At 44.3% G+C, this 26,618-nt stretch overlaps 2 protein-coding genes across 2 annotated transcripts in view; both read right to left on the bottom strand.

Annotated features, from left to right (window-relative positions):
- Window positions 1-7,181: 7,181 nt before the first annotated feature.
- Window positions 7,182-26,618, bottom strand: part of ZNF597 (zinc finger protein 597) — a 29,958-nt gene continuing 10,521 nt past the window's right edge. The window contains 6 exon segments of the mRNA XM_036279744.1: window positions 7,182-7,348; window positions 11,413-11,486; window positions 13,503-13,608; window positions 13,611-13,646; window positions 13,649-13,825; window positions 13,828-14,055. Coding sequence (XP_036135637.1) covers window positions 7,182-7,348; window positions 11,413-11,486; window positions 13,503-13,608; window positions 13,611-13,646; window positions 13,649-13,825; window positions 13,828-14,055 — 788 coding nt within the window.
- On the bottom strand, window positions 25,084-26,335 carry LOC118641503 (alpha-N-acetylgalactosaminide alpha-2,6-sialyltransferase 6-like). Its single transcript, XM_036278780.1, has 3 exons — window positions 26,314-26,335; window positions 25,320-25,692; window positions 25,084-25,273 (listed from the first exon to the last, which is right to left on the bottom strand). Exons 1-3 carry the CDS (start codon window positions 26,333-26,335, stop codon window positions 25,084-25,086), a joined length of 585 nt encoding a protein of 194 aa, XP_036134673.1.

Below are 26,618 nucleotides of genomic sequence, written 5' to 3'. Positions count from 1 at the left end.
GCCACATTTGCAGGTCTGTATCCAGTTCTTGTTTTATTTAATCCTCACTCGAGGATATTTTTTATTTTATTTTATTTTATTTTATTTTATTTTATTTTATTTTAGAGAGAGGATGTGTGTGTGTGTGTGAGAGAGAGAGAGAGAGAGAGAGAGAGAGAAACATCAGTGTGAGAGAGAAACAATCAGTTGCCTCTCATTCACACCCCGATCCAGGATTGAACCCACAACCTGGGTATGTGCCCTGACCAGAATCGAACCCACTACCTGCAGTGTATGAGATGACACTCCAACCAACTGAGCCACACCTGCCAGGACTGCACTCAGTTCTTCAGATATAGGTTCTCCCTGTCCCCCTCACCCACGTGTGGTTCCACTAGAGGGTCTCAGCACAAAACACTGATCTGCTGGCTTGCAATCAGACACACTATGTAAGAAAATAATATTTCTCTTCTCATGTGCAGACCTCTCACATGGAACAGCCTGTAAGATTCACCATCTTTCTGGATTTGCCCTGTACTTATTCATGTTGGGGTGGAATGACTCTTACTCAGGTAATTTGATTCTCTGGCTACCCTCAGGGAGATAGGGAATAGGGAAGCATCCGTGCAAATGTGTGGGTAGGGGAGGGTCTGGACTTTGTAGATTACTCTGAAAAGTATTTTCAACCTACAGCAGATAAGGACCTGTAAAAACCATCCCATGATACCATCATCATTCCCAACAAAATTAACAACTCCCTAATACCATCCAATAGACAGTGTTGAAATTTCCCCTAGATGTTTCTAAAACAGAAATGCTATTTCCTCCAGCTTCATTGAGATTTATTTCACATATCATAAAATTCAATACAGCCATAGCCAGTATGGCTGGGTTGGGTTGGGCCTTGTCCTGTGCACCAAAGGGTTGCTGGTTTGATTCCTGGTAGGAGGGATACAGGAGGCAGCTGATTGATGTTTCACTCTTACATTGATGTTTCTCTCCCTCTCCCTCTAAAAGTCAATAAATAAATAAATATATATATATATATATTTTTTTTTAAAGTGCTGTTTTTAAAAAATTCAATACAGTTTAAACTTTTTTAAAAATCCTCACCTGAGGATATGTTTTTATTGATTTGAGAGAGAGAGAGAGAGAGAGAGAGAGAGAAACATCTATCCAAGTTGCCTCCCATAGGCACCCTGACCAGGATTGAACCCACAACCTGGGTATGTGCCTTGATTGGGAATCAAACCTGTGACCTTTCCGTGTACTAGGCAACGCTCCAACCAATTGAGCCACACTGGCCAGGGCAAAATTCAATACAATTTAATAATTATGGTATATTCATAGAGTTGTGCAACCATCACCGCAATTTTATTGTTGTTAATTCTCACCCAAGGATTTTTTTTTTTTAGATAGAATAGAAGGGAGAGAGAAAGAGAAACATTGATATGAGAGAGACACATTAATTGGTTGCCTCCCACATGACCCTGACTGGGGCCAGGGGTCGAATCTGCAATCCAGGTACGTGCCCTTGACCAGGAATTGAAACTACAACTCTTCAATCCATGGGCTGGCGCTCCAACCACTGAGCCAAACCAGCCATGACAAATTTTGGAACATTTTTAATAGCCTAAAAGGAAATCCCATCATCATTAACAGTCACTCCCCAACCCTGTGCCCCTTGAGCCCCCATCCCTTTTACTCAACACAATATCCTTGAGGTCCATCCATGTTATAGAAAGTATCATTACTGCATGCTTTTTATTGTATGGTTAGATCATATTTTGTTTATCCATTTATCAATTGATGTACATTTGGGTTGTTTCTACATTTTGGCCATTATAAATAATGGTGTTATGAACATTCATGTACAGGTGTTTCTGTGAACATATACTTTCATTTTTCTTGGGTATATACATGGGAAGGTTATATGGTAACTCAATGTTTAAACATTTGAGGAACTGACAAATTGTTTTTCACAGGGTCTGCTCCATTTTACATCCCTACTAGCAGTGTATGAGGGTTCTAATTTGCCACATTCTTGTCAACACTTACTATCTGTCCTTTTTATTATAGCCATGCTAGTGGATATGAAGTGGTACTCACTGTGGTTTTAATTTACATTTCCCTCTTGGTTAATGATGCTTACTGGCCATTAGTGTATCTTCTTTATATAAATATAAATGGATACTCAAAATCTCTGCCCTTTTGTCTTTTTTTTTTTTTTTTTTAATGTTCACCCGAGGACATTTTTTTCCATTTTGTGTTCAGATAGAGTGGGAGGGATAGAGAGGAAGAGAGAGAGAGAGAAACATCGATGTGAAAGGGACACATCGAGTGGCTGCTACCCGCATGACCAACCAGGGCCGGGGACAAACTGCAACCGAGGCATGCACCCCTAGTGGGAACCGAACCTGGGTCTCTCTGGACCACAGGTCGACGCTCTAACCGCTGATCCAAACCAGCTAGGGCCTTTTATTGTCTTTTTATTGTTGAGTTGTAGGAGTCCTCTATATATTCTGGAATCAAGTCCTTTTCAGATATATGACTTTCAAATATTTTTCTCCCATTCTGCTGTAATATACTTTTATGCACAATTGTAATACATCTCTTTAAAGCAGCTACCACCTGCCAAAATACAAAAATGACCAATACAGTCACAATTCCCAAATAGCCAGTGAAACAGAAATGTGAGGCAGACCTCTCCTAATGTCATTCCTGGATCTAGAAACTCATCTGAGACCAGATCAGGGCAGAGCCAGCTAGCGGAACCCCAAGCATCTACCTTGGTCCTCAGGGTAACTTGGGCTTAGTTGAATCTGAGGCAGCTTCATAAATAAATCTGAGGAGTGAACTTTGTACCAAGCTAAGACCAAGGGATGGCTTTGTTTTCAACTCTGTCATTCTCCAGCCTCGTGACCTGGATGTGTCACTTAAATTTGCCAAGCCTTCTTCTTCCACTTACATGACTGATGAAGGGAACGTGTATGTGAAAGCATTTTGTTTTTTTGGGAAATATCATATGAAAGAAGGATGAATTATGTGTCAGTAAAACTGAGCATCTTGAAATGTCCTGTCTGATCTTCAAAACACTTGTGCCTGGAATGAACAAAGAGGCCCTAGGGACTCAAGGGATTTGACACTTGCTTACACTGTGGTCACAGTAGACAATGTTCTGGAAAGAGAGAATTTCTCTAAAGGGTTGTTTATGAATAAAATGATGTCCTAGAGAAAGGTGCCCCGAAGCAGATGCAGCCCTTATTTTTATTGTCCTTATGCCGCTCCTTACTTTTTTTTTTACATTGGATTTTTAAATTTATTTTTTATTTTGATAAAATATAAATAATCTAAAATTTACTATTTTAACCATTGGAAGTGCACGCTTCAGTGGCATTAAGTATATTTACAATGGTGTGCAGCCATCCACCACTATGCATCTCCAGAACTTTTTTATCTTCCAAAATTCTGTTCCCATTAAACAACTCCCTATGCCCTCCTCCCTCCCCAAGCCCTTGTAACCACCATTCTTTCTGTCACTATGAAGTTGCCTACTCTAGGTATCTCATATAAGTGGAATCATACCGTCTTTTTGTGACTTGCTTATTTTGCTTAGCACAATGTCCTCAAGGCTCATCCATGTTGTAGAATGTATCAGAATTTCCTTCATTTTTAAGGCTGAATAATATTGCATTGTATAGACCACATTTGTCAACCGTTCATTTGTCAACAGACATCGTGGTTTCTATCTTTTGGCTATTGTGAATAATGTGCTCCTTACTTTTTGCAAAACATTATTTTCAAAAAGATGATGAAAAGTTTGTCAGAGGGCCCAGAATCTTGTGAGAATAGTGCCATACACTAGTGTTTCTGGAGTATCTGCTAGCAAGTATAGGTGCAGAGGTCTAAGGAAGGGCTTGTCTAAAAAATGGGAGAGATGTGGGTGGCAGAGGGAGGGCATCCCCAACAGGAGCAGCTTTAAGGAGGGCAGAACATTCCAAAGATGAAGGTTACAAATTAAGGCTCACCTGGGTGCCACTGGGAGGTATGAGGACACAGGTATGGGACATGGGCATGGCTGTTGTGGAGGGTAGGGGTAAGGTACCTGCCTTGTCAGGAGAGGACAAGAATAGTATATTTTCATCATCATGAGGAAAGGTCTGAGTTGATGGATTTTGTGACACAATTTTAGGAAATGACAGAACTCAGGAAGTGATACTGCAGAGAAGTATAGTTCATGGTGAGTGTGAGTGTTCAGGCCAAAGAATGCCATGTGTATGGTTCCTGCCTCCTCACCACCACCCTTCCGCCCCAGACACTAAACCACTGTTTACATAATTACTATTAAATTACAAGCAGGGTAAGTGCTATGAGGAGGGCAAAATAAAGGAGGCAGAGGAGCTCTCCCAGGAGCATGCCCGCACCTTTCCCTTCCTCCTTCCTCCTTTCCCCAGGCATATCACCTTTACCTTCCGCGCTTCTAAGCTCCAAGGGCCCTTTCTTTACCTCTATAATTTGTTTCCTAAGCCCACTTATTTTACAAATTACTTCTTTTTTTTTTTTTTTTATCCTCACCCGAGGACAATTTTTGATATTTTGTTCAGATAGAGAGGGAGGGAGAGAGAGAGAGAAACATCGACATGAAAGGGACACATCGAGTGGTTGCCACCCACACGACCCAACCAGGGCTGGGGACAAACCGCAACCAAGGTACGTGCCCTTAGCAGGAACCGAACCTGGGTCTCTCCGTACCACAGGCCGACACTCTAACTGCTGAGCCAAACCGGCCAGGGCTACAAATTACTTCTACCTCTGTGATTTTCCAAATGAATGTTCTCTTATAGTTTGGATCGTGGCTCTGAATTCTTTCCTAGCCAGACCTCAAGTACTGAGGTTGCTGAACTCAGGTCCAGTCTGGCCCCATAGGTCTAACACCTGGTGCCATTCCTACCACCCACAACATTATGGTGCCATGATTGGATCGTGTGGCAGGATTCTGGAGAAGCCCACCCAAGACCACTTTGCAGACTCTTGGACCAGTGGTAGGTACCAGCAGCGACCCCTTGTGCCCCACCAGTTCCTCACTTTGCATCTGGTGGATTTGGGTTACAAGTCCTACTTGTACTCAGGGAAAACCACCTCTAGATACTCTAGATACCATCGCCACCTCCTTTCGTTCCCAGGCTTCAACGTCCATCTGACAGAGAGCAAGGATCTCTTGGATCTGAAGGAAAACTTTGCTCCTCTTCAGCAGGAAGCAGCTACAGAAGAGATCCTGCACCCCTTTTCTCTGAAAGAATTCAGAGCCAAGATCCTTGAGGGGGAGATGTGGTAGGCAGTTAAATAGACATGAGCAGAGCAAGGACAACCCCTTGAACCTGTCCCCAAGGTCCCTTTTTCTCTGACTTCTTAGTGAACCAAAGCAGTCCAGCCTAGGCTCATCCCCCTTCCACCCTCAAGGTTCTCTCCTGTTGCTTCTATCTAGACCTAAATAATAATAATAACAACAACAACAACAACAATAAAAGAAAAGGAAGCAGAGATGGGGGTATGTTCCAGGTAAAAGAAAAAGTATGTTCACGATTCTTTTTTTTTTTTCTTTTTATCCTCACCCGAGGACACTTCTCCATTTTTTGTTCAGGTAGAGTGGGAGGGAGAGAGAGGAACAGAGAGAGAGAGAGAGAGAAACATCGATGTGAAGGGACACATCGAGTGGCTGCCACCCGCACGACCGACCAGGGCCGGGGACAAACTGCAACCGAGGTACGCGCCCTTAGCGGGAACTGAACCCGGGTCTCTCAGGACCGCAGGCCGACGCTCTAACCGCTGAACCAAACCGGCCAGGGCTGTTCACGATTCTTTTTATTTGTTTGTTTTGTTTTGTTAATCCTCACCTGAGGATATTTTCCCATTGATTGTTAGATCAATGGAAGGGAGAGAGGAATGAAGAGAGAGAGAGAAACATTGATGTGAGAGACACATTGATTGGTTGCCTCCCACATGACCTGGACCAGGGCCAGGGATCAAACCTGCAACTCAGGTACATGCCCTTGACAGGGAATCGAACCCACCCCTTTGGCCACAGGCTGCCTCTCTAACCACTGTACAAAACCAGCCAGGTGATGTTCACAATTCTTGAAGAACTAAATAGCTTGGTATATTTGATGAACTGTAAAAAAGTCAGTGCAACTAGAAGGCAAGAAACAGACAGAATAAAGAATAGAACAGCTGGTTGGAGCTGGCAGAGAAGTAACAGGGAGGTCAAATTGAAAATTTTGTACATTATCCGAAGGATAATGGGAAGCCAGTGGAAGATGTCAGGTTGGATGGTGACATGATCAGATGTGCTGTGCTGGCAGAGAACAGAGTGATGAGAGAGAGGATAAAGAGCTATTTAGTCATCCCAGGCAGTAATAATGGATAAGGATAGCGACAGTGGAGGTAGAAGCAGTTAGGTTTGAGAGCTATGTTTGATGTACAATCCACAGGACTTGATCGAATTAATGAGTTTTAGAGGTAGATGGTGTGTGTGTTCCAGCATGAGCAATTGTGTGGATGTAGTTTCACACACTGGAGGCAAACGAATCAGGGGCTAAAAGCAGGAGTTGGTTTGGGGGCATGTTTTCATGGCTCAGAGACCTACAAAGAAGATCCCTCCTAGGCACGTGAATATTGGGATCTAGAGTGCAGGGAAGAGGAGAAATCTGGGCTAGATATAAAGTGAGGTCTTTTTGTCATGGAAGTGGCTAAACTCCCTTGGGGTAGCAGGGGACAAGTACTTAGGTGAATCCAGGATACACTCTTCAGTAACCAGAGGCATTTTAGAATTTGGCTGCAGAGTACACAGAAAGCCGACGAAGAGACTAGCGTTGGTTCTAGAAAGAAAAATCCTCTGCCCTGGGCAAGTGAGAAACACAGTGCAACACGCCAGAGACCCACAGGTTGGGCTCCTCGTTGCCAAAGCGGAAGTAGGGCCAGGGAAGTCGCTCAGTGATCTTTCTTCGGTCCCTGGCGTGGGCAGTGCCTAGCGTGGTGGAACCAATTCAGGCTGGCCCTGGACACCCATACCCGCGTTACCCTCCTGCTGGTGCGGAGAGAGGCCTGAGGAGTCCCTCGGCAAACACTCTGGCCCCGGTCCCCAGGCTTCTGCGGAGTCTGCTTTGGGGGGGGGGGGGGTGGAGATGGGGGCCCTGCCAAGCTCTTCACTGGGTCTCCACCTCCCACCGAACCCGAAGTGCCCCAGACATGCGCAGCCGCACCACCCGGAAAGGACGCTGGAAGAGACCTGGCGAATTTCGAATTTCGGTTCCCAATCTTGCAGGCAATTCTAGTGCTTCCGGTCTCATTGGCACTTCGCAGGCCTCTGCGGCTGGTGGCGCAAGTCGCAAGGGCTCTCCAAGGCCGCGCAAAGATTTGTGGGAGCCTCTGCCAGCGTACCCTCACCATTCACCCACTACTCCGGCAGCACCCACACGGGCTAATCACGCGTGGCTGCTGGTACCTGGCCCTGGACGTCTAGTGCTGTCTCCCAGGGAAGCACTGGAATTTTCTTTTGAGTTCCAGGGATCAAATGACTCTACCTCCATTATTAAAGGGCCCTCTCTAAACCACAATCCCAACAGTTTTCAAAATTCACCTCATTGTCGTCTAAAACCACTTAAGTGTAAAAAAAAAAAAAAATTCTCCTCATTGACATCATCATAAAAAAAGTATTTATTAGATGTCAAATTGCACAGCATAATCACTGCCTAGTAAGAGCTTATAATCCAGAGCTAAACCTCATGAGAAAACACCAAAAACACTAAAATCAAAATATTAAACAAACAGTACAAGTGCATTACAACAAACATACTTAAGAGGTATCCAAAGGAACTAGAGAGTACAGCATATTTTCAGAAATGTACATGTATGTCATATCCCTATACTCTAGTACCAGGCTGTTAATGCAAGGAGGAATGTCAAAATTAAAAGATAGAACACCTCTAGTCAGATGGGCCTGAAAAGATGGGTAATGGTTATATTGTTATCAGATCAGTAGCTCTCTCAAGCTACAAAACTAAAACAGATAAATATACACACTTCTAATGAAAATAATTTAGTTACTTTTTAAACAAATGGTCAAAACAAAGACACTTTTCTACTGAAATCCTATAGAAATAACTAGTGAACAATTCAAAATAGATTCTTCAGACAAACTATAACCTGCTTTGCACATATGCATTAAATTGGCAGATTACTTTGAGCAAAATTTGCAGTATCAGATTGTGACACTCATCAAAACAATGCTACTTAATTATATAGAATCTCAGGAGTCAAAAACTCAAACAGCATTTACTGCGAAACGTCACTTGTTTTTGGTTTTAACTCACTGAATTACTGGGTTAGTCATTTTCTATGTTAAATGGGGTGATGTGAATAGGCTATTCATTACCTATTGCAACAAAACTCTAAACAAAACTATTTTGAGTCCAGCTCCTTCAAGAATAACTAAATTCCACAATTTCTTTAATTATAAAACATAAACTGTTGCCCTGGCCAGTTTGGCTCAACGGTTAGAGCGTCGGCCTGCGGTCCAGAGAGACCCGGGTTTGGTTCCCGCTAAGGATGTGTACCTCTGTTGCAGTTTGTCCCCAGCCCTGGATGGTCGTGTGGGTGGCAGCCACTTGATGTGTCCCTTTTGCGTCGATGTTTCTCTCTCTCTTCCTCTCTCTCCCTCCCACTCTATCTGAACAAAAAATGGAAAAATGTCCTGGGGTGAGGATAAAAAATAAGTAAATAAATAAATAAATAAATAAAAAAGTAACTGTTAACACCTGAATTCTATTGTAATAATGCTATTTTCATTAATAATCACTGTTAGAGACCCTAATATTCCATTCTCACATCCCAATCTAAAGCACTTTTAAATGCTGTTTTGCTGATAGGTACACAGTTTCGTTTTAAAGAGAAATTTTAGAAATGCATATTTACAAAATTTTTTGGTTATTATTTAAAATAAAAAACCATCTATTTAATATTATGTTCCAGTATTTACATATAACAGCAGTATCTACAGACCCATGTATTGTGAAGTATTTTGGTTAAACTCTAACATTTTTCAGTATGTATTTTTCTTTGAAGAGGAGAAAAAAATTTTTTAAACTAAAATTCTAAGGACTGTACTCTACATTTTGCAATCTCTGATCTGATCATAGGGATGGGAGTTTGAACTTGAAGTCCTATAGAGTTTTTCTGATTTTTTTTTTTTTTATCCTCATCCGAGGACATTTTTCCTTTTTGTTGTTGTTGTTGTTGTTCAGATAGAGTGGGAGGAAGAGAGAGAAACATCGATGTGAAAGGGACACATCGAGTGGTTGCCACCCACATGACCCAACCAGGGCCGGGGACAAACTGGAACCGAGGTACGTGCCCTTAGCAGTAACCGAACCCAGGTCTCTCTGGACCGCAGGCCAACACTAACCGCTGAACCAAACCGTCCAGGGCTGTTGTTTTTGTTTATAGCCATACATGTAAGTCAGGCATGGGATAAAGTGCAAAAGGAGTGTGAAGAGGCTCCAGGATATGTGTGTGCAGCATAGCCTCCATGATGACCATCCTTACTCATCTGTTTCAGCCTCCCCCAGATGCTTCCAGTGCTAACATATGATAACGAATGCCAACATATAATACAGGGTCGCAGAATGCACAGCCTTTGGCATCAGAGAGACCCACGCTGCTATTTTTGTGTCTTGGTAAAGGTACTGATTTTAGTCTTTGTGAACTTCAGTTTCTAGTTATGAAATGAGATAGTCCTTTCTTTGTCATAGATTTATTCTGAAGATTAAATTACGTAATATACCTAAAGTATGTAGCATGCTCACTAAACAACTATTTTTCATGTATTTTTTTGTTTGTTTTTTTATCCTTACCTGAGGACATTTTTCCATTTTTTGTTCAGATAGAGTGGGAGGGAGAGAGAGAGAGAGAGAAAGAGAGAAACATTGACGTGAAAGGGACACATTGAGTGGCTGCCACACACACGACCCAACCAGGGCCGGGGACAAACTGCAACTGAGGTACGTGCCCTTAACAGGAACTGAACCTGGGTCTCTGGACCGCAAGCCAACGCTCTAACCGCTGAGCCAAACCAGCCAGGGCTATTTTTCATGTATTTTTATAGAGACTGGAGGTAAATTGTCTTAGAGAGGAGCAAGAATCTTTTCCTTCATCAAGTCCAGGCACCAGAGAGGACTATAGTCAGATTGCCAAAATTCCTTCTAAACACTAGAAGCACAGAGGTCAATAGCATCAGATCTGAGAATGGAACTCCACAGATACTAATAGCCATCATGATACTAACTAGTCCCCACCCATTTGGGAACTTTTCACACAGGGTGAAAAAAGAAGCTTCTAAACCCTTCCAGAAATTCACATGTAAAACAATAACTCATACAAATATATTCAGATAGTTATAGCCAAAAAATGTATAACCCAGATATACAAAAGTGTTTACTTTCCTAGATGCAATATCTGCAGACGTGGCAAAAAAAAAAAAAATTAATTCTCCTCCTTTTAAAATTTCCTTGGAAACCATATAAACAAAATTAAAAGCACTCTAGCAATAGCCTTTATTTTAATGAAAACTGAATTAAAAAAAAAAAATGTGTGGTGTTCTCCAGCTCGTACAAACAAATTTCATTTTATTTTTAAAAATATGTATTGATTTTTAGAGAACAAGAGAGAGGGAGAGATAGAGACATCCATCAGCTGACTCCTGCGTACCCCCTACAGGGGATTGAGCCTGCCACCTGGGCATGTGCCCTGTCTGGTAATTGAATCTGTGACCTTTCAGTGCATGGGTGACCCTCAACCACTGAGCCACACCTGCCGGGCAGGAATTCAAACAGTAATTGAGTTACTGAGTTAGAATCCTGGCTTCATTCTCTAGCTATGGCATTGTTTATGCCTCCTTGACTATAAAATAGAAATCATAGTGCCTAAATCAAGGTTGTGGTAAAAACTAAATGATATAGTGCATGGAATGTTTGTAAAGCACTTAGCCCAATGCCTGGCACATATAGGGTAATTTTTGTTGCTGTTAATCCTCACCTGAGGATATTTTTTTTTTTCCATTGACTTTTCAGAGAGTGGAAGAGAGGGAGGAGGGGGAGAGACAGAGAGAGAGAGAGAGAGAGAGAGAGAAAGAGAGAGAGAAACACCCCAATATGAGAGAGATACATCGATTGGTTGCCTCACACACATGCCCTGGCCCAGGGCAGGGGATTGAACCTGCAACCCAGGTACATGCCCTTGACTGGATATTGAACCCACGACACTTTGGTGTGCAGCCGACCCTCTTAACCACTGAGCCACACCTGCCAGGGCTAACTGTTCCCCCATTTTTAGTATAGATACTGAGAAGCACGAGCATTAATGAAAATTTGCTATATCTACATGATGTTTTTGTATGGGTTCACTGATGAACAAGGAGATGCATATTCAGCCTGAAACTTTTCCCACACACGGTACATTTATTATTTTTATTTTTTTTAATGTATTTATTTATTTTTGTTACAGATGTTTCTCCTTTTCCCCCCACTGATTCCCCCTTCCCCTCCCTCTCCGCCCTGTCCCCAGCTTTGTTGTCCATGTCCATTGTTCATGCATATGTGCATATAAGTTCTGTGGTTTATCTCTTCCCCCCCACCCCCTCTTCTGGGGATTGTCAGTCTGTACCCCACTTCCACATCTCTGGGACTACCCCATTCCTCAGACTGTTATGTTCATTATATTCCACAAATAAGTGAGATGATATAATACTTGTCTTTCTCTGTTTGGCTTGTTTTGCTTAGGATAATACTTTCCAGGTCCCTCCATGTCGTCTCAAAGGATAAAAGATCTTTCTTTCTTACTGCTGCATAGTTCTCCATTGTGTATATATACCACTGCTTTTTTATCCATTCGTCTACTAATGGACACTTGGGCTGTTTCCAGATCTTAGCTATTGTAAATAGTGCTGCTATGAACATGGGGGTACATATATTCTTTTTGATTGGTGTTTCAGGCTTCTTAGGGTATATTCCTAGAAGTGGGATCACTGGGTCAAATGGAAGTTCAATTTTTAATTTTTTGAGGTAACACCATATTGTTTTCCATAGTGGCTGCACCAGTCTGCATTCCCACCAGCAGTGTATTAGAGTCCCCTTTTCTCCACACCCTCGCCAACACTTGTTGTTTGATGATTTGTTGATGGCGACCATTCTGACAGGTGTGAGGTGATACCTCAATGTTGTTTTAATTTGCATCTCTCTGATGATTAGTGATGTTGAGCATTTCTTCATATGTCTCTTAGCCATTTGTATGTCCTGTTTGGAGAGGTGTCTATTTTGTTCCTTTGCCCATTTTTTTTATCCTCACCCAAGGATAGTTTTTCATTTTTTGTTCAGATAGAGTGGGAGGGAGAGAGAGAGAGAGAGAGAGAGAGAAACATTAATGTGAAAGGGACACATCGAGTGGTCACCAACCACATGACCCAACCAGGGCCGGGGACAAACTGCAACCGAGGTACATGCCCTTAGCAGGAACCAAAACCAGGTCTCTCTGGACCACGGGCCGACACTCTAACCGCTGAGCCAAACCAGCCAGGGCCCTCTGTCCATTTCTTAATTGGGTTCTTTTTGTTGAGTTGTATGAGCACTCTATATATTTTGGAAATTAACCCCTTATCTGATGTATCGTTGGTAATTATGCTCTCCCATAGAATGGGTTGCCTTTCCATTTTGGTGGTTGTTTCCTTTGCTGTGCAGAAGCTTTTGAGTTTGATGTAGTCCCATGTGTTCATTTTCTCCTTACACACGGTACATTTAAAAGATTCCTCTCCTATGTGGCTCTTCTTGCAAGCTGATTCCAAAGTAAGACTTTTTGCACATGGTTTGCGTTTATGGAACTTTACTTCTTTATGAATAATTTGATGAGAAATACGTCCAGAGATAGGAAGAAAACTCATTGTACATTTGGGACATTTTAAGAGTTTGAATTGTGAGAACAAAAGCAAATTTTCCCTGCAATCTCCAGACTCATTTTTGTGGTCCTACTCGGGGAGAGCAAGACGTGAGGGCTGCCTAAAGCATTTCATGCACTGAGTGTACTGACATTGGGTGGCAGATGTGTGCATATTCTCATGCAAAGCAATTTGTTTTCTGACCAGAAATTTACCAGAGCTGGTACATTCATGGGCTTTTTTTTGTGTGAGTGTGCTAATCCTGGGAGCCGCATAAAAATTTTTCCACATATACTACATGTGTAGGTTTCTCTATATATTTTTATTTCTAATAAAAATTTGAATTGATTTTTTAGAGAGAGAGAAAGGGAGAGGGAGAGAGAGATAGAAACATCAATGAGAGAGAACATGGGTTGGCTGCCTCCTGCTTGCCCCCCACTGGGGATTTGACCCACAACCCAGGCATGCGCCCTAACCAGGAGTCGAACTGGCAACCTCTTGGTGCATGGGTCAACACTCAACCACTGAGCTACATTGGCTGGGCTAGGGTTTCTCCTTTATATGGACATTCATATGCTGAAATAAATGGGAGTACTGGCAGAAGCTGCTGTTGCGCTCAGCACACTTACAGGGCTTCTCACCAGTATGAACCTATGTGTACTCAGGTTTGCTCTATAACTGAGAATCTTCCACAGGCATCACATTTATACTTTTTCTCTCCTAAGTGAGTTTTCTGATGCAAAACAGGGTATGAATTATCACAGAAGCTTTAGTCACATTCAGGACATTTGTATAAATTTCTGGCTTCTTCCCCAGGAAATTCAAGAATTTCAGAAAGTGCTCTGGTTTCTAAACATTGAGAAAGTTTATTAATGGGATATGGTTCTCAATGGTAACTAAAAGGCTCGTGAAACTTTTCTTGCAAGCAGAAGTTCCACTTGATATTTTCCTTTCGAGGACTCCAACTCCATCCTCAGAGGATTTTTCTGGGTAACAGACAAAAGGCACACCAGTGGAATCTTTTTCTAGGGCAAGCTCTTCAAATCTTAGAGATTCTAGACTTAGCTGCTGATTATTCTCAATCTTGCTTTCCCCTCCTGTTGGTAAAAACAAAATAAAGCAAAGCATAAACAACACCCTGAAGTGGTACTGGGGAAAGAACAAGCCAAGGTAGTTTACACACAGGATCAGGAAACTGTAGGTGTTTTATTCTATAACTCAGACACTGATAATATACAAAAGCAGGAGTTAGCAGACTCTTCTGGCTTCCCAAAGGATCTAGTTCTAAGTGAGCCTGCAGAGGAGGAAGCAGAAAATAGCTACAACTAAGTCAGGGTCCAATGAGATAGGAACTAAGAGCAATCTTGGTAGACATTGTCAAGAGGTAGGGTTTTCCAGTTAGTGTATTTTAAAAATTTGTTTCTAGATGTTTATTCCAATATTGCTGGCAGTATGAGAGAGCAGTGGGTCATCCTGTAAAATCTGCTCTGTCCCCCCCTCCCCCACACTTGCCAGCTGCTTTTAAAGGGTAGAGAAACAATGACTATGTAAGAAAATGCAGTTAGGCAAAAAGAGAGAAAAAATGGGTAAAATTGTTATAGGTAAGCGGGGAGGAATGGGGGTGGGGGGATTGTAAAAAGGTTTTGGGCAAGGAGGAGGAATGTGGGCTGGGGATTGCAAAAAGATGGTCACACTGGCGATACTCCAATAATCAAGTCATTAAACTTTCCATGATGTCAAGCAGTCCCTCCCTGTTCTCACATTAGAAGAATGAACAACATTTCTGAGGTAAACTCCCAGGCTGTACAGCTCCCAGCCAGGTCAGAATGGGCTTTCTTAGATTTCTCGGTTCCAGGGGTGGCTGGTGAAGCCACCCCATCTTTTTTTTTTTTTTTTTTTTGTCCTCACCCGAGGACATTTTTTTACATTTGTCTTCAGATAGAGAAGGAGGGAGAGAAGGAGGAAGAGAGAAACATTGATGTAAGAGAGACACATTGACTGGCTGCCAACCACCCGGCCCCATCTGGAGCTGGGGACAAACTGCAACTGAGGTACATGCCCTTAGCGGGAACTAAACCCAGGACTCTCTGGTCCATGGGCCGACACTCTTACCGCTGAGCCAAACCGGCCAGGGCAAGCCAGCCCATCTTGAACAGGATCCTCTATGGTGGCTTGCCCACTGGAACCCTGTGGTCCACAGCCTGGCAGTCCAGTGGCCTCAGCAACTTCCTCCGGTTAGTCTATATAAGTCTCAAGAGCTTTTGCCCTGGCTGGTTTGGCTTAGCAGTTAGAGCATCGGCCTGCGGTCCAGAGAGACCTGGGTTTGGTTCCCACTAACGGTGCGTACCTCAGTTGCAGTTTGCAACCAGCCCTGGTTGGTCATGTGGGTGACAGCCACTCGATGTGTCCCTTTAACATCGATGTTTCTCTCTCTCTCTTTCTCTCTTCTTCTCTCTCTCCCTTCCACTCTATCTGAACAAAAAATGGATCCTCAGGTGAGGATAAAAAAAAAAAAGAGCTTGCCCTGGCCGGTTTGGCTCAGCGGTTAGAGCGTCCGCCTGCAGTCCGGAGAGACCCAGGTTTGGTTCCCACTAAGGGCATGTACCTCGGTTGCAGTTTGTCCCCGGCCCTGGTTGGTCGTGCGGGTGGCAGGCACTCGATGTGTCCCTTTCACATCAATGTTTCCCTCTCTCTCTCTTCCTCTCTCTCCCTCCCACTCTATCTGTACAAAAAATGGAAAAATCTCCTCGGGTGAGGATAAAAAAAAAAAAAAGAGCTTTTCATTGTTTAAGCAATCTCAAGTGACAGCTGAGTGACCACAATTGGAATAGAGATTGGGATTCATCTTTATCAAGAAAGAAAGAGAGCAAATGAGTATTTTTCTATCCAGATAACACTCTGGAAATAGTTTTAGTTACCAGGAGAATTCTCCAAATATTCTTTTTTTTTTTTTAATCCTCACCTGAGGATATTTTTCCATTTTTTGTACAGATAGAGTGGGAGGGAGAGAGGGGAAGGGAGAGAGAGAGAGAAACATCGACGCGAAGGGACACATCGAGTGGCTGCCACCCGCACGACCAACCAGGGCCAGGGACAAACTGCAACCGAAGTACGTGCCCTTAGCGGGAACCGAACCCGGGTCTCTCCGGACCGCAGGCCGACGCTCTAACCGCTGAGCCAAACTGGCCAGGGCTCTCCAAATATCTTTACCTCTCACCAAGGAAAGATCAAGGTAGGGCTGCTACATGAACCACAAGCAAATAACCAGTCTCACTGCTAGTATGGCTGACAAAACTTGGACCTGCCAAAAAGCATTTCTTTTTAATATTTTCCCAAACAGTCTTAATTTATAAAGCCAAAATTGTAAGAACGAGGCAGTGCTGAGTAACCAGAAGAATGCAGGTTTATTGAGGAAAAGACCTGCCGGGCTACGTCTAAGGAGAAAATAGCAACCAGCTTGTCTAGACTAAGGATTTTTAAATTTAGGGCTGGGGTGGGTGGTCGTCCTTGATTGGTCGGGGCTGGGGTCTCCCAAGTTCTTGATTGGTTGGGGCTGGGGTCTCCTGAAACTTGTTTTTCTTGTCAGGCGGCCATTTACAGTTTTGGGTGGATTAGGGTAATTCCGTCATTACGTTTTGCCTGACTGGAGTGATGGGTTTTGGTTTCCTGAAATGAGAGGTTTAGGGTGAGGTTAAACCAAAAGAGGCTTGGGCATCAATATGAAAGTAAAAGATTTAAGAGGCTTGGGGCAGTAATATGGAAATTAGAGCTAACATTTCCTGACTCTTAGTTAATATAAGTTGGAAAAAAGTTTGTGTTGATTGTAACTTTGGGTTGACCCTTAGGGAGGGCCTCTCGGGCAAGAGTGTTCTTCTGTAGCTACTTCCTGCTGTTCTCCCTCTGGGGTGCTCCTCCTGGGGGGTCACCTTGGGGTAGTGGGGTGTAAGTTTGGAGTAGTAGTTGGTGGTGGGTGACCCTGGCGAGCTCGGTCACCGGTGCATTTAGAAATTTCAGAAAACATGGGAGAAGCAGTAAGAAGAGAGAAATTACTATTAGTGAAGTTATAAGTGGGAGTAGGATGTTAAAGAGGGGGGTTGACCACCATTGGCTTAATTGTGATGCTTCCTCGGGCCTGCGATTATGGAGCCTCTCCTGGAGTTTTCGGAGAAAGTTAATATTTTCCTCTACTATACCTGATTTGTTGATATAGTAGAAGCATTTTTCTTGGAGGAAAAGGCAGGTACCTCCTCTCTCAGTGGTGAGAAGGTCCAAGGCCCGTCGGTTTTGGAGGGCAACCTCTGCTAGGAGATGAGTTGTCATTGTAGGGAGGCTAGTGAGGCAGCCAAGTTTTCGAAACCTCTTTCTAGATCCGCTTGAATTTGTTCAGTCATTTTAACCTGTTAACCAGGGAATTCCCTTTTTAATTACGCAGCATATAACGGGCACGAAGATGTGTAAATACATACCGCTCGGTTAATAGGTTAAGGCTGTAGCCGAGTCCAGCTCCCCTGATTCCTAGGGCGGCTATGGAAGAGAAGAAAGAGAGGCCTATAAGAAAAAGGAGAAAGATGGCCCGCTTCTGGCGGGGAGTGTGAAGGATTCCGGCAACCTCATCCTCAGTGTAATCTAGAAGCTGTGGGGCGAGAATTGCCAGGACACATGGGCCCGGAGAGGTGGTATCGATGTGGTTGGTTAGAGTGTGGTTACACCAAAAGAAAGTTCCCCGAGGACTTGTAAAGTCAGAGGTAATTTGATGAGTTTGATTGCATGTCGGGTGGGAGATGTCTTTATAGTAGCATAGATTACAGGTATTTTTTGGGGTGTATAGGGGGCACGTGGTCTAGAGAGACTGAGGAGGCAGGGCAGGTTTTAGAAGTGTTTAAGGCATATGAGAGTGGGACTGCGGCCATCGGTGGTTGGTCTAGGAAGGCACAGAGAGAGCATTGAGAGGGCTCGACTTGGGTTAGGTTTAGACTTAGGACTCCTTTTCTTATTAAATCTAGCCATGCAAAGGGGGTGTATCTGGGGCAGGAGGAGTATCGGGGGTGGGGGGAGAGGAAGGAAGAGGAGAAAGAGGTGTGGCTGAGTGGTCTTGAGGGTCAAAAGACTCTGTAGAAGAGAGGGGGATTGGGGATCGGGCTAGAAGTACTTGGTGGGTGGAGCAGGTAGAACAAAGGGAAGAGTGAGAGTGGAGAGAGAAGAAAGCCTGCACCTAAGGAATTTCTGAGGCCTTGCCTGTCCGGTGGCAGAAACTGTCTAGATCCCTTAGGATATTGAAGTCAAGAGTGCCATCTTCTGGCCATTGAGAATTATTGTTGGGTTTGTATTGGGACCAGGCTGTTTTGCAGAGGAATACAAGTTTGCGGGTCCTCAAATCAAAGAGGCCGACGTTTTTTAGGTTTTTTAGTAGGCAGCCAAGGGGGCTTGAGCAAGGTGGTTTCTATTGAGACAAACCCATTTCATAGAGAGGCAATGACAGGAGAGGGCATCCCTGTCTCCAGTCAAGGCCCCAGTAGGACAAGCCTGCAGGAAGGACAAATCAAGGAGTCATCACCCCGACTTGAATGCCCGAGAGTAACGAGAGACCTGACTAGGTACCTAGATTTCGAGATGAGAGCGAGATGAACAGTCCACTTGGTAGACAGGGGTAAGTCAAACTCGAAACCGTGTATAGGTGGAAAAATAAGGGAGAATTTTGAGATGAGAGCGAGACAGGCAGGCCACTCGGTGAATTTTGAGATGAGAACGAGATGGGCGGGCCACCCGGTAGCAAATATAGGTGGAAGAATAAGGGAGAATAGGGAAGGAAAGAAAGTGTGAGAAAGGGAGAGTGAGGGTGCCTAAAATTTGGAGGGCCAACGGAGAGGGGAGGGAGAAATTTCTTACCTTCTGGTTTGCAGGTAGAAAGGGATCTGGGACAGGTTGGAGCCGGCCAATCAACCCAAACCACAGTCCACCCAGAATCTGGGAGTTAGCCCGGCGAGCTGCTGCAGCCCACTGCTTCCCAGGTGGTAAGGGTGGTCTGTGCTGGGGATCATCCAGGCTACCAACGTCCCGTCCCAGGTTTCAGCACCAAAATGTAAGAACAAGGCGGTGCTGAGTAACCAGAAGAGTGCAGGTTTATTGAGGGAAAGACCTGCCGGGCTACCTCTAAGGAGAAAATAGCAACCGGCTTGTCCAGACTAAAGATTTTTAAACTCAGGACTGAGGTGGGTGGTCGTTCAGCCGAGGAGTCATGGTCGTCCATGATTGGTCAGGGCTGGGGTCTCCCGAGTTCTTGAGTTCTTGATCGGTTGGGGCTGGAGTCTCCTGAAGCTTGTTTTTCTTTTTGGGCGACCGTTTGCACTTTTGGGTCGGTTACAGTAGTTCTGTCATTCCGTTCCACCTGACTGGAGTGATGGGTTTTGGTTTCCTGAAATGAGAGGCTTAGGGCAAGGTTAAACGATAAGAGGCTTGGGGCATCAATATGAAAGTAAAAGATTTAAGAGGCTTGGGGTAGTAATATGGAAGTTAGAGCTAACAAAAATATCAATATAAAAGGGGTCTCTTCTTCCAGAGAAACACGACCTGGACAGCATTTCTGGTATGCATGCAGTGCATTGTGTGGGAATCCAAGCAATACCCAGCGGTTTTGCTAATTTGAGGAGACCAAGTTCAGGGATGCCAACATGGTTAGAATTGCAGCAAAATATCAGAGAAGAGGCAGGAGCCAGGCAGAGAGCTCTGGTCATATAGATGGGGTCCCCTTAAGACTCTGGCTGAATACTAATCTGTAAGTGTATGTGAGGAAGCTACCCCCAGGCCAGGGAACGAACGACCAAAAAGGAATAGACAGAATAATCTCCAGAGTTCATATAACAGTTCAATAGTTCATGTACCCACAGCCAAAGTGGAAAGACCCCCTTACACACAGGGCATCAAGCCGTACCCTAAGAAAGACATTGCTTTAGTAGCAGGCCAAATCAGCCCTAGACTAGAAGTTACTCTGAACACACCTTAACAAAGCAAAAAGCAAGCCTTGGAAGGATTATATTGATTCCAAGTAACTGAAATACACCTCACTACAAAGTTCAAAAATATTTTGAAAAATACAACAAAAAACTAGCATCCAATAAACACTATAAGACATGTAGAGAAGTCGAAAAATATGACTCATAACTAGGAGTAAAATGAATCAACAGATCCAGAAAAGACACAGATTATAAAACCAGTGAAAGAATGTAGCAATAGCTATTTAGATATACTTCATATGTACAAGAAGATATAGGAAAATGTGAACATAAAAAAAAAGTGGAAAATATAAAATATGAGTTATAATTCAAAAAGTCAACCCTTGCTCGGGCCTGTGGGGTTGGGGGGTTGGAAGATGGACGTTTTGTAACCTTGTGTTAATGCACTCTTAACCTTATGTTAATGCATTCTCAGAAACCTGGCCTGCCCAGGTGCTTTGAGGGCTTCATTTGCATGTGAATAAGGGTTTGTTATCTTTTGGCTTCAAGGTCTCTTCCCGTAGAAAGCAAGAGACAAAGCTAGGGTGTATGATTTGCAGTAATGCCATCTCAAGGAAATAATTTACATAAATCTTCTTGTAACCTGGGGGTACCAATCTGCAAATAAATGGAACTGCATCCAGAGATCCAGCTCTTGCAGCTTCTGAGGGACGTACAGGAATTCTGCCCATGGTTCCCTAAGGAAGGCACATTGGATTCTGACACGTGGTTCCAACTGTTAAGGAAAAGACTCAGACAAAACACCGGAGGAAGTGAAGAGGTTCCTTTATTTACACATGTGGACCCAGAGGAAGCAGTCTCCAAATTCTGGGCCCTGAGCTGCAGGGCATGCCTAGCTTTATAGCAGGCTGGGCGGACATGCTTTAGATGCAAGAGCGGTAAGCAGTTTACAGAAGCAGGAAGCAAAAGGTCTGATTATCTCTAGGAGGCAGAAGGGTCTAGTTATCTCCTGGGAACTTGCTTTTTCTAAAATGGCAGTTTACTTCTTCTATCACAAGTAGGGGAAACTTTTAGGGTGTGCAAAGATTTAGGGTGTAAAATTTCCACCTGGACCCTTGTTTTCTGGTGACTGGTATTTACAGCATTGCAGCGGCTGAGTCAGATCAGTCCCAGCAGCGAGAAGGCTCCAACCTCCCCTTCGGAGGAAATTCCACCAAAGGAGCAAACTTTTCCTCCCCATCCTCCACCTTTTGTGGAGAATTTCTTAGCCTCACTACACCCAGCAGTGGAGGGCTGTCTTATAGAGGCCAGGAAAGGGGGCAACCTTGGGGCTTTCCCAGCTATAATATGGCCAGGTCAACAACCTATACATTTATGTTTGCCCTATCAGGTTTTTAAAGAATTCAGGCAAAGCATAAAAGAGAATGATTTGCAAAGTTCCTTTACTATAGGAATGTTGGAGGAAATAGCTGGTAGTTATCTGATGACTCCCTGGGATTGGATGGTGCTAGCAAAAACAGTGTTGACGCCGGCCCAATTCGCCATGTGAAAGTTAGAATATCAGGACAGAGCCACACAAAAGGCATTGGAAAAATTTGGAACAGGGATTCCTATTGGACCAGACATGTTACTAGGACAAGGAAATTATTTAGATCCCCAAGTACAGGCAAGGCAAGATGCTAGATTGTTTTATCAGGCCTCAGATATAGCTACTAAAGCTTGGCAAAGGGTTCCAGAGTCTGGAGGAAAGACAGGTTCTTATGCTCCCATTAGGCAAGAAGCACAGGAATCTTACGTGTCTTTCATTGATCGGTTGCAAGCGGCCATAAATAAACAGATAGATAATGCAGAAGCAGCTGATACACTGCTATTACAATTAGCCTGTGAGGATGCTAATGCAGATTGTCAGGCTGTGCTTGCGCCATTGAAGGGGAAAACCTCGTGTATAGGAGAATATATAAAGGCATGTCAAAATGTAGGGACAGAAATACATCGGTCCAGAGCTTTAGCAGCTGCTCTTGAGACGTTGCCAACTGGAGAATTCAATAAAAAACAAAGGTCCAAATTATGTTTTAATTGTGGCAAACCAGGACATTTTCAAAAGGACTGTAAAAGAGGAAAGGCTGGAACTAGTGGCCTTCCTACTAAGCCTTGTCCTCGATGTGGCAAAGGGCTGCATTGGGCCAGTCAGTGTGAGTCTAGATATGGCAAACATGGAAATCCCTTGTTGGGAAGTGGGAAGAAGGGCACAAGACCAGGCACCCAGACAGCTCCCTGGGTCCTACAGCCTCAGGCTTTTTTTCAGTCAATCAAAGGGTCTCCAATCCTCCAAGCCTCCATGGCAGGAAGTGCTGGCCTGGATCTTATCACCACCACAGAATTAACCCTTAAGGAGTCTGATAATATTTGTTTAGTTCCTACAGGAGTGTATGTCAGAGGGGAAAGTAGGTTTAATGATTGAAAGATCTAGTTTAACAATGAAAGGATTACAAGTAATGCCAGGGGTAATTGACTCAGATTTTGAAGGAGAAATTAAAGAAATGCTTAAGGCTGTGGGCTTTCATGTATTAACACTGGAAACCCGAATAGCACACCTTCTTTTGTTACCCTACTGGGTTCCTGGAGGCAACTCCACAATGAGGAAATGCAGGGTTTGGGAGCACTGGTCAGTGTGATGTTCTCTGGACTGTGGCTATTAACACCAAAAAGCCCTTGATCTCCATTAATATACACGGGCAACTATTTTCAAGATTAGTGAATACAGGGGCAGACATTTCTATTATAACAACACAGGAATGGCCTAAAGCCCCAGTACCCCCTATTAACTACAGGAGTGGGAAGAACTCAAGCTCCTCAACAAAGTACTCACTCCCTTTCCTGTACAGGTCCAGATGGACAAAAAGGATGGATTCAACCTTATGTCATAGAATCTCCCCTAAATTTGTGGGGAAGGGATCTTCTCTCTCAATGGGGAATGGTTATTCAAACCCAGCCTTTTGGCTAGGGGTCACTGGTAAAATTCCCCTCCTTTCATTGGCCTGGAAAACAACAGAGCCAGTATGGGTTGATCAGTGGCCCTTAAAAGGGGAAAAATTGTTACATGCAAACAGATTAATAAAAGAGCAATTAGAAGCAGGTCATATAGAACTTTCAGTCAGTCCCTGGAACACTCCCATTTTTGTTATTCTTAAAAAAGATGGTAAACAGATGACTACAGGATTTGAGAGCAATCAGTGCTATGGGGGCATTACAGCCTGGGCTCCCCAATCCTACAATGATTCCTGAAAATTGTCATGTAATTACTATACATCTTTTTTTTTTTTATCCTCACCCAATGACATTTTTCCATTTTTTGTTCAGATAGAGTGGGAGGGAGAGAGAGGATGAGAGAGAGAGAGAGAGAAACATCGACATGAAAGGGACACATCGAGTGGCTGCCACCCACATGACCAACCAGGGCTGGGGACGAACTGCAACTGAAGTATGCACCCCAGCAGGAACCGAACCCGGGTCTCTCTAGACCACAGGCCGACACTCTAACCGCTGAGCCAAACCGGCCAGGGCTACTATACATCTTAAAGATTGTTTTTTCACTATCCCTTTGGTCCTTACAGATAGAGAAAAACTCACTTTTTCTGTTCCCTCCATTAACAATAGTAAACCTATGCAACGGTATCAATGGAAGGTACTCCCCTAAGGAATGATAAATAGTCCAACTGTTTGTCAATACTATATTCATCATGCTATTGAGCCAGTAAGGAAACTATTTCCTGCCATTTATATGGATGATATTTTATTAGCTGCCTCTACCCCCAAAAGAATTAAGTCAGGCCTATCTAATGCTTCAGGAGACTTTAAAAGAGGCGGGATTACAAATTGCTCCAAACAAGGTACAGCAATTAGAACCTTGGCAATACTTAGGGTGGATATTAGGGACAAGAACTATTCGCCCCCAGGAACTTACCATTCCAGTCAAAGTGACAACTTTTTTTTTTTTTTTTTTTTTTGGAGCTTAGGTACATTTATTCCTGTACAAATCATTACAAAACCAAATCTGGGGGAGCCGCCAGCCCCCACCCCCACCCAATGTGCAATGGCTTGCTGCTGGCCTCCTCCTCCTCTACCTGGCCCCCCCCATTCTGCCGGCTCCTCCAGGAAGCTCTCTAGTCTTCCCTTCCAGGCTCCAGAAGAGCAGGGGTATCTCACCCCACTGAGGCCCAGCAATAAAGTGCCTGGTACAGAGTGAGGGGGGACAGAACCCAGCCCCTAGAGCTTTCCCAGGCCCACTTGGAGGGAGACTCTTAGACGACTCCAGTAGCTGCAGACAAAGGGGCTGCTTGAAACCTCAGTTTGGCTGGGGTACCCCCTTTCTCAGCCCCAAGAGCTCCTCAAACAGGCGGAAGGCCTCACCTGGGAGAGTTTGTGCAAAACATCTCCAGGAAGAGGTGGGAAAGGGAACCCCAGGCCCCTAGGGAGCTGAGAGCCCGAGCAAGGAGTAGTGGCTGGAGGATCCAGTCTTATGGGGGACAGACCCAAGGCAGTCAGTGGGGGAGGCGGGAGGGAGTCACAGACTCCACATTAGAACCTGACATGGGCAGAAGGGTGCCAGAGACGGGGACAAGGGATTTGTCCAAGGCCACTCAGGGCAGAGCCGAGACCCAGACACCGGCCTCCCACCTCTGGGACTCTCCAACCCCACCAATGCCCCAGCCTTCCCTCCAGACAGTTCCTACCCCCCATGCAACCTTTCTATCTGGCTCTGGGGAGTGAGGGGGCAACACAAAGTTCCCAGGTCCTTGGGACAGGACCCCATTGTCCCAGCCAATAGGAAACAATTTGGGGACCATCCTGGGGCTCTGAACCAAGGCTTCATGGGGAAGGACAGGTCCTTGGCCTCACATTACTCAGAAATACCCTGATTGACTATGCTCAGACCCTGACTGGACAAGAAATCCCCGGACACCCCTGATTAACCACATCGAAGCCCAAATCCCTGATTGGCCAAGAGACACCCCCGGGACCTGACTGGCTGGAAGATACACCCTCTTCAAGACCCTAACTGGCCAGAAGACACTTCAGCCAGCCTTGAAGGGCCAGGACATGGCCCCTAGTCGAGTGGCTGGCCGAGAGCCACTTCTCCAGCGTCCCTTGTGAGGGCCCCACAGGCAGGGCAGCCTAGGTCCAGGAGGGATGGGAGAAGGTGATCCCGTACAGCTGGACCCAGGATGAGAAGACCCTCTTCTCTGTGATGAAGCGGTGGTGGTTGCCCTTGCAGCTGTGCTCATTCTGGACGTAGGTGACACACTCGTCCGGCCCCTTGGGCTCATAGTAGTGGTAGGGCATGCGCCGCAGGCGGGACCGCTGGCTGCAGTAGTCAGGAGGGACCATGCCATAGATGTGCACGTGGCCACACAACTCCACCACGATCACCGTGGTGAACCAGCCAGTGCTCAACCACAAATGGGACTTTTCCCTTGTTGCCAAGAATGGGGACATAGCCATTGGCGATGTTCCACTTCTTCAGGTTGATAGGCCGGTGACTACGGCCCTGCAGGGAGCCATAATGGAAGACCTCATTGGCACTGTTGGAACTGTAGAAGATGAGGATGGTGGTGAGAGCAAAGAGGATCACGAACACTGCTGATGGCTGCTCTTTGTTGCTACTTATCTCTCTCCGGCGTCTGCTGAGGGGCAGGGGCCAGCGTCCTGCAGGTGGCCCAGGGGGCAGGGATGTGGGCTCACACCTTTGCCTGAGCAGTGCCCTCAGCCAGGACCACGGTCCCCCTGGTCAGCCCTGCAAAGTGACAACTTTAAATGAATTACAAAAATTACTGGGAGCCATCAATTGGCTTTGACCTTTGCTTGGTATCACTACTCAACAGTTAACTCATTTATTTAATACTCTCAAAGGTGATCTAACACTAAATTCAGCTAGAACTCTATCTATAGAGGTGCAACAGAAACTTAAAGAAATTACTCAAATACAAACCAGACAAGCTCATTGTCAGTCATTAAAAACCCTATTAGACTATTTGTTAATCCAACTGTGCCATACCCTAGAACATTAATAGGACAGTTAACACCTGAAATAAAATATCTTGAATGAATCTTTCTCCCAGCTACCCCATCTAAAACAATAACTCCATTTGTGGAACAGTTAGCAAATCTTATAACCAAAGGTGGAAAAAGAACACAAGAACTGACAGGGTATGAACCTCAGATTCTACATTTGCCTCTTACTCAGGAATAATTTACCACTTTGATTTCCCAGGCAATAGACTTTCAAATAGTTCTAGCAGATTTCATTGGAGAGATTAATTACTCTCTTCCAGCAAATAAATTATTGCAAAATATTCCTCAGTTATACCTTAACTTGGTGCAAAAAAATCAGTAATACCCCATTACCTGGAGCTAGAATTGTATTCATCTGTGGATCAGGTAAATCTCACAAAGCAAAAGTAGCCTGGAAAGAAAATAAGAAATGAAAAAATATCAGCAGCCTTGAACCTGGGTCAACTCAGTGTGCTGAATTACAGGCTGCAATATTAGCTCTTGAACAATTTACAGAAGAGCCCTTAAATATAGTTAGTGATTCACAGTATGTTGTTAAAGTGTCACAAAGAATAGAACAAGCCTTTAATGAGCCTTTAACTGATCAACATCTATTAACCATATTTTTGTCTCTCCAAGCATTTTTTTTTTATCCTCAC

This window comes from Molossus molossus, unplaced genomic scaffold (genome assembly GCF_014108415.1).
Source record: "Molossus molossus isolate mMolMol1 unplaced genomic scaffold, mMolMol1.p scaffold_m16_p_3, whole genome shotgun sequence".
NCBI lineage: Eukaryota > Metazoa > Chordata > Mammalia > Chiroptera > Molossidae > Molossus > Molossus molossus.
The sequence above is the reverse complement of the archived record's forward strand: the minus strand, read 5'-3'. Positions and strand labels throughout refer to the sequence as shown.

Coding starts and splice junctions, on each gene's coding strand:
- LOC118641503 (XM_036278780.1), bottom strand. CDS start 26,335: ATGAATACAATTCTAGCTCCAG. Junction 25,693..26,313: donor GAATACAATTCTAGCTCCAG/GTAATGGGGTAT, acceptor AGGGCTGACCAG/GGGGACCGTGGTCCTGGCTG. Junction 25,274..25,319: donor GGTGATCGTGGTGGAGTTGT/GTGGCCACGTGC, acceptor TGACTACTGCAG/CCAGCGGTCCCGCCTGCGGC.